The sequence below is a fragment of the Nanorana parkeri genome, unplaced genomic scaffold (genome assembly GCF_000935625.1).
Source record: "Nanorana parkeri isolate BGI_ZX_2015 unplaced genomic scaffold, ASM93562v1 scaffold874, whole genome shotgun sequence".
NCBI classification, from domain to species: domain Eukaryota; kingdom Metazoa; phylum Chordata; class Amphibia; order Anura; family Dicroglossidae; genus Nanorana; species Nanorana parkeri.
In genome coordinates, this window is record NW_017307142.1 from 390,953 (window position 1) to 399,435 (window position 8,483).

At 44.0% G+C, this 8,483-nt stretch overlaps 1 protein-coding gene across 1 annotated transcript in view; it reads left to right on the plus strand.

Moving 5' to 3' along the window:
• Positions 1–8,483, plus strand: part of LOC108794610 (DENN domain-containing protein 1B-like) — a 52,798-nt gene that overhangs the window by 34,118 nt on the left and 10,197 nt on the right. The window contains exons 15-19 of the mRNA XM_018565690.1: positions 904–991; positions 1,901–1,941; positions 4,264–4,335; positions 5,211–5,267; positions 8,282–8,389. Coding sequence (XP_018421192.1) covers positions 904–991; positions 1,901–1,941; positions 4,264–4,335; positions 5,211–5,267; positions 8,282–8,389 — 366 coding nt within the window. The remainder of the gene's footprint in view (positions 1–903; positions 992–1,900; positions 1,942–4,263; positions 4,336–5,210; positions 5,268–8,281; positions 8,390–8,483) is intronic.

Consider the following 8,483-nt stretch of genomic DNA (forward strand, 5'->3'; position numbering starts at 1 on the left):
ACATACCGGGTTCCCTCACCTCTCGATCCTGTCACGGCTCTCTGCCGTGACAGGGGGAGGGGCTGGATTCCCCTCTCCCCGTTCCGATCTGCCAGCGCTGACTGGCGGAACGGACGGGGGAGGGGGCGGGTACAGCTGGCTCTGCCTCTAGATAGGCAGAGCCAGCTGTCACTCACGCAGCTGGGCGGATCCCGTCATCTACGTCGGGATCCGCTCCAGGTGCGGCGTCTCAGTATACCGTGAGCTGTAGCTCGCGGTATACTGAGCTTAGGGTAACGGGAGGATGCTAGTTTGTGTCCTCCCCTAAACCCTAAGGAGAACTATGGGGAAAAACACTGACCCCATAGTTCTCCTTTAAACAAATTTACCTATGCATTACACAAGGTTCAATATGAAGCACATTTTCAACAAAATTTTGGCAAAAGCAAATTGGCGGTTTCTTAGCAAAATCAATTTCTACGGATATCAATCCACCTATGCCTACTAGAAAATGAGTGCTGCCAGAAGTACTGGGTGGTTTGGCATTTGCAGTGGAAAGGCATTATTTTCTTTAATTGGAGGATGAAACATATCAGTAATACAAGGCTGAGATAAACTGTATACAGTAACTGCTTCCAAAGATTCTGCAACCACCTAATAAAGTTCCCATGCTGTAAGCTTGGCTGATATCCATGGGGCCCCTAACAGATATTGACAGTAGACAGAGCTCCCAGGGCACCGAGCACTGACAGACATTCATCCTAATTTGTTGTTATCTAGTTCCAGAGAGCTCATTTGAGATGGCCCGCCAGGGGGAGAGCAGAATTTGTTATTAGTGTATGTTTTAATCTATTAAAGATTGGCTGCAGGAGAACCGACTAGATTATTTATAAAGACAACAGTTAATGTACTTTTTTTTTCCAGTTCATTGACACTCGGTTGGAGAAGCTGAATTACGGAGATGAATTCACAGATCTATTTGAGCAAGAAGTTACCAAATGTGGACTTTCAGGTACTGAGCCCATGGGTGGTGAGTTGGAGGACTTCCCTAATCAATGTGTCTGTAGAGAAGAATAGCCACCAATCACACTATTGTGCACTGTATGGCTAAAGGTGATGTTTGGCAGGCCATTCTGGTCCCTGCAAGGTCCCTCCCCCCTCCCCCCCACAACCAATAGATGTAAAAGTGCACACTGAGCAGAACGGCTTAGTACACAAAGTGGCAGATGGATCATTGCAGCAAGGCCAACCCCTTTGTTACATGCTGAGTTTGGCCACAGCTGTGTATTGTGTTCTATTGCTTGGTGGGCCCCCAGACACAGAGAAGACAATAAGAAATTCAGTTGTATGTGCAAACTTCAGCTGGCACTACTGAGGTCTGTAAACAACAAACCTCAGACATTTCTTGGCTGTTCTGCAACATGATAGCTCAGAATAGATGGGTGAATGTGAAAAGGTGCTTACCACTCCACCAGCTAGCTTGACTGAGAATAAAAATACCTAAACATAGTTGGTACTTTCCATGTGTGATCTCTGAAGGTCCCGCCTAATTCACAGCCATTTCCTGTGGGAAATGGTAAGAACCAGTGGCTGTGATATGTGGAGGATGAACTGAGGGTGAGACCTTTGTGACAAACATCTGAGAAATTCTAGGATGCATCACGCAGCCCAAGTTTTCTGAGTTATAAGTACCACTTGGAATTGGAACCTTGGATTTCACATATGTCTGACACCACGTGATCACAGCATTAATTCAGTCCAAATATGTAACTAAAACATTTCCACCATACTGTGTAATTAACTGTTTTGTAGGGGATGTTGTTCTCTTGATGCTGATTGTGTTTATTATAAAGCAAAGTTCCCTTCTAATCAATCCTTGTAGAATATTATATTACGTGAAACATCTTCTGTTTTTCCACAGGGGCCTCCCGGTCTTACCAGCTGTGGCTAGAAAACCTCAAGGTAAAGTATGATTCATGAGACCATCACAATGGTGCATTTGGGGTCTAGTGTCATGTATGAAGAGCTTGTCCTTATACATTCCTAACAAAGACACCAACAGTCCATCAGCATTACTCTGGGCCTACAGCATCTCCAGACTTAGACACCATTCACTGGAGGCTTCCTAAAGTCCTACAAACCGTGGGGTGACCAGATTAGGATGTAGCTGTCAGCCAACAGCTCTGTGATAACATGCATAAGACTTAATCCACTAAAATGGGCGAAGTATTGTAGCTCCATTCCTTGTCTCCTGGTGATTTCAGCTTCCGAATTTTATACGGTCTCGTTGCTCCCCACTCCCTCTTCCTTAGAAGTCAGTTTTCATTCACAGCCTAAAACAGCTGTATGCAATCTGGCAAAAAAATGGCTCTATAATATTATTATTAGTATTTACTGTATATATAATAATAATGTAGTATTAAACTTCATAAAAATGGATCCAGATCAAACAAATATATATTGCCCATCAAAGTATAACTATAGCTCGTCTATTCACTAGAGACCAGTGACATCACCGACACTTCATATTCATGAGAACACAGCCCATCCATTCACTAGAGACCAGTGACATCACCGACACTTCATATTCATGAGAACACAGCCCGTCCATTCACTAGAGACCAGTGGCATCACCGACACTTCATATTAATGAGAACACAGCCCGTCCATTCACTAGAGACCAGTGGCATCACCGACACTTCATATTAATGAGAACACAGCCCATCCATTCACTAGAGACCAGTGACATCACCGACACTTCATATTCATGAGAACACAGCCCGTCCATTCACTAGAGACCAGTGACATCACCGACACTTCATATTCTTGAGAACATAGCCCGTCCATTTACTAGAGACCAGTGACATCACCGACACTTCATATTCTTGAGAACACAGCCCGTCCATTCACTAGAGACCAGTGACATCACTGACACTTCATATTCATGAGAACACTGCCTGTCCATTCACTAGAGACCAGTGACATCACCGACACTTCATATTCATGAGAACACACCCGTCCATTCACTAGAGACCAGTGACATCACTGACACTTCATATTCATGAGAACACAGCCATCCATTTACTAGAGACCAGTGACATCACTGACACTTCATATTCATGAGAACACTGCCTGTCCATTCACTAGAGACCAGTGACATCACTGCCACTTCATATTCATGAGAACACTGCCTGTCCATTCACTAGAGACCAGTGACATCACTGCCACTTCATATTCATGAGAACACTGCCTGTCCATTCACTAGAGACCAGTGACATCACTGCCACTTCATATTCATGAGAACACTGCCTGTCCATTCACTAGAGACCAGTGACATCACTGCCACTTCATATTCATGAGAACACTGCCTGTCCATTCACTAGAGACCAGTGACATCACTGCCACTTCATATTCATGAGAACACTGCCTGTCCATTCACTAGAGACCAGTGACATCACTGCCACTTCATATTCATGAGAACACTGCCTGTCCATTCACTAGAGACCAGTGACATCACTGCCACTTCATATTCATGAGAACACTGCCTGTCCATTCACTAGAGACCAGTGACATCACTGCCACTTCATATTCATGAGAACACTGCCTGTCCATTCACTAGAGACCAGTGACATCACTGCCACTTCATATTCATGAGAACACTGCCTGTCCATTCACTAGAGACCAGTGACATCACTGCCACTTCATATTCATGAGAACACAGCCCGTCCATTCAGGGGCAGATTTACTCTCTCTGCTGCCCTTCTTCAGTCTCCTTCTTCACCCGAGCTTGACAAAGAGGCTTCGCCTCGAAACACGTAGCGATCTACCCCTTAGACACCACTTCCAACTGTTCACCACCCCCTCACTGCTTCAGTCGGAGCATGCTCTCAACGGCATCACCGTTTTGTCTCCTGATCCATCTGACATAGAGACGACCGCTGACAGTACTTGTTACACAGAGTCCATTCACTGCGAGACCAGTGACATCACCAACGCTTCATATGTATGCATTAGAACACAGCCCGTCCATTCACTAGAGACCAGTGACATCAGTAAAGCATGTCGTATTATTAAGAATGCAGCCTAACTATTCATTTATGTTCTGAAGACTAATGACTGAATCATGACTTACTATGCACCGAACGATAGGTAATATATATCATCACAATGCAGATATTAAACATTATACAGACTTTGATTAGTCTGTAAATAACAACCAATGACGTAATATAATGTATATTTGTATTAATGTATCTGTCTCAAATCTTTGCTTCTGTCACCCAGAAAGGAGGAGGGACGCTGATCAATAATATGAAGAACAGAACACATCCTACTGTCAGGAACATGCTAAGATATGTAAGGACCTTCCTGGTTTATTTGGGTTTCATTTCAGTCCTGGATGTAAAATGGTATTTAAGGTCACTATTACAGTCCGGAATGCAGACGTGATATACACACTAAGCAGCATAAACACACGCCTAATATTCCTTCTAACTCAATGCAACTTGAACCTAATATTGGTTCTGGCCTCTGTAGATAGGCCCAGCTCTGCCTTGTTACTGCTTTCAGAGGGGGGCACCAAAGAGGCTGTTCCTGGTAACAAAGACAATAGTAGGCATTCTGTGGTGTCTGTTTTTAGGCAGGGTAGACAGCGTTACTGTAAAGCAGTCCTAGTAAGCTACTAACACTTTGTAAAATGCCAGTAAGCAGTCTTCCTTGCCATGCATGCCTACAGAAGTCAGAGGGTCTCACTACTCAACAGACAGACTCACTATCCAATGGCATCACATCTAATATCTCCCTTTAGTTTATTGTCTCTACAACCAATTCTAGTGTCTTCAAAAAGATATTTGGTACTTCACACTATACAGTCTGTATACAAAATAGCTGATATGTTTCTAACTGAGCTTAAATATACTCCAAATATAAAAAGGTTTGCGCATAATTATGCAATTCAATACACATTTACTGCCGGTTAGTTACCTCGTAGGGAATATACCTTCTCAACAGGAGTCAAAATTCAGGAATAGTTTGTAAAGTCATTTTGAATACCCTCAAAACTGCTCACAAACCAAACAACTTCAAAGTCTTCCAACTCCATCTTGCAAGGACTTGGAATACACCACTACTACGCCATTGCTCTGGGTCCCTAAATTTCCATTCCACTGCTCAGCCTTTCGAAAACCAGTATGATAAATTGTAAATCTTTTTTTTGGTTTTATCTTTTCTAGGCTAAGGGTCAAGCCAAGACTGGTCTGCAGGGAATGAAGAGACGTATTAAACACAAGGTAAGACTTCATGGGTCAGTTATTATTATTATTATTATTATTATTACATAGTATTTATATAGCGCCAACAGTTTGCGCAGCGCTTTACAATATAGGGAAGACATTACAATCACAATACAATTCAAGACAAGATGGTGAGGAGGGCCCACCAGTTGGTCAGCGATCAAGCCTTAGAGCTTCCAAAGCCTTCCAACTCCCATTCTCTTCCGTATTCTGATTTCAGAGATTCTGCAAGTTTTAACTGCACATGGGGAGATAAAATGATCCACTGCATGCGAAGCGGGGTCATTGGAATCCGTTCTTTGGAAAGGCATAGTCGAAGGCCTTAAACATTTTAATGGGTCACATTTTTTCCTGTCTTTGTCCAATTGTGGGCATTTCCTGTGCTGGTAACACAAGAAAATGAGAGGAAATCTCTCCAATTTATGTGTGAGTATATGTGATAAAATATTGAAACAAGGGTCATGCCACTCTAGGCCTGGGACTCTATGACCTTATTGCAAATCTTGACTTCCCTGTAACATACTGTATATTGACATCACTTCCTGCCTTTGAGGAGCTTACAATCTAAGGTACCTATGTCACATGCATACTAGGGCCGATTTCGACACCTACCAGCATGACCACCAGGAGGCATATTTGTAAAGCATTGAACAATTTGATGATCATTTGCTGCTCTTACGCTGCCAAAAGCTTTGTCGCATTTATACAACAAATTTGCATTCCATATTTGCTAAACTGATCCCCGTTTGTTGCAGTTTGCCCAACAACCCAACATCTGCATTTCCCATTCTTCAATTGAAATCCATCTCTCACAGACATCAGTGTATGTATAAGTCAATAAGCCAATATTACATTTATCAACACCAACCGCTCTGACACAATGGTGGTTTTTCCAATGACTAACCATTGACTTTATCAGCCATTGTTTTATAGAGCCCTACAAGCGGTCCTGCTCTGTTGTTTATACAGATGGTATCTGCCATCTGGATATTACCGTTCTCAGACATGAAGCCACATGCTGTGAGAACCAGGACCGGATTTCTGCAAAGCCGACATAGTGTGGCCCAGAGTAGCAGGGCTGCCAGAGGAGGCGCGCAGCCAACCGCACAACATGTCACTGCCTGTAATGCATTCACTTGTGTGAAATGTTTCAGATTGCCACCCGGTCTGCCAGTCTCATCACTCTTGCTTTTTTCTGCACGTTTTGTGCATTTTTGTCAGTAATACAGTGTTCTGCGTGCTTACAGTTCACCTTCTCTGGTTCTGTACACCTGTACCTGTAGTAGATTAGGGTGGCCATTTGTCTTTTTTTCTAGTCAATGATTCTACATGTGTTTTGTAGCAATATCAGAACAACGATCAGACAAATTTGCACCCTGAAGTTTACCGTATGAGTGCAAAATAAATAGATAATGTCAATCAAATGATCAAGCGGTATGCAACAAGCATAAAACAGTGTAACAGGCAGTGAACTATTGTATTGCAGGGCTGCCTTGGGGTAGTCCCCACTAAAGCCACTAGCTGGCAGCACAATTCATTACAACAGTATCTAAGAGACTTGAGTAGAAGTCCAGTTCAATCTAATACAAATACAGTTAAACCATAGGGATCTCTGGACAGGTTCCATAATGAAAAGGTGGGAAGAGTCTCTGCTCTGGATGTCCAGGTAGTGGAAGTCCCAGGCACTGGTGTACAAGGAGGAGGTTGAAGACACAAGGTCACCCCACTGGAAAGGCAGTTGTGAGCTCTTGCACTCTCATGTGGTGGCCCATACACCAGCAACAACAAAGGAGGATACCCCAACTGGTGACAGCTAACATGCCCAGTCACTGCTGCCCCTTCAGGTGCAATCTCTCTGAAGGCAAGAAACAGTGGAATTTATATCCCCTGGGCATGTCCAGAAGTCAGCTGAAGACTGGAGGCCACTCCACTAGAAAGGCAGTAATCTGGTGAGAGCTGGCATAGGGGCCACCAGAGTGACTGGGGCTTAAGAAGAAGTTGTGTGCTCTTTTACTGTCATCCGGTGGCCCATACACTGGGAACAATGAAGGAGGACACCCCCGCCTGGTGACTACTAACATGCCCGGTCACTGCTGTCCCATCGGTGTGATCTCTCTGAGCACATGAGGGCAATAAACACTGAAATGTATACCCCCTGGGCTTGTCTAGGAGTCCTGGGGATTGAGGGAAAAAGAAATGAAAGGTTGGTAAAGACAAACTCAACTGCAGACGTATAGAAGCTGTCTCGTGCAGACTCTCCACCACCAGCACAAGTCACAGCAAGCCTTGTGTGGCTATAATGCTGATTTTGGTAGGGTGCGATACTAAGGTTTGCCAGTCAACCTGGGTAGAGGGGGGCAGCAACATGACAAGTTGGCCCCAGGGGGCAGGAATTATAAATAAGGCCCTGGTGAGAACTAACATTCTAAACTAGGACAATGGAGCTGTTCTCAGACCGTACCATCAAACGGCAGCTCCGGGTTTTCCGTATCGATTGGGAACCAATCAGTGCTGTCCTCAACTCTGATGGTCGCGTGTAGTGAGGAGGTTCATTCGGGAATAAAACCTCTTTAGTCTGTCACTCTTGTCTAAAGGTGGCAGAGTGCCTCTATTTAATACTGTAATTGTCAGCTTGTCACATTGTCACATTGTTGTCCAGGTGGCAATGTGCTTGTTTAATACTGTAATTGTCAGACATGTGCTGATGATACTAAATTTGGTCTGGGAGGTTGAACATCAGTGACCTATGGTCAGAAAAGGGTTGAGGTCCACATTTAGTACCCTGCAGATTAGGATGTTAAAATTCTCATTACATACATTGGCATTTGGCCTCAGCACCTGACTGTCCCCACAATTGGTTGGTAGGTGTGGACAAATCTAGACAGGTAAGTGAGGTAGTAGGTAAGTAGGTAAATGAGCTCAGATACGTCTGCTTTTTATAAAAATGGCCCCTAATAATGAATGGTGCAGCCATGTTTCATCAGGCGGGTTTATTGATCTATATTCCACAGGACCAACGCCAGATCCAGCATATGGGCTCCTTCAAAGCAGATGGAACTCCAACCCAAAACCACGACAGACTGCAGCACCGGCTGCCGATCACACAGCACTTTGGGCAGGTAAGGTTTTTCTTTGTGTGTTTTAATAATCAATTTAAAGAAGAACACCCCCCCCCCCCCCCCCACACCACTTTTTTTGTGTTTTTTTTTTTTT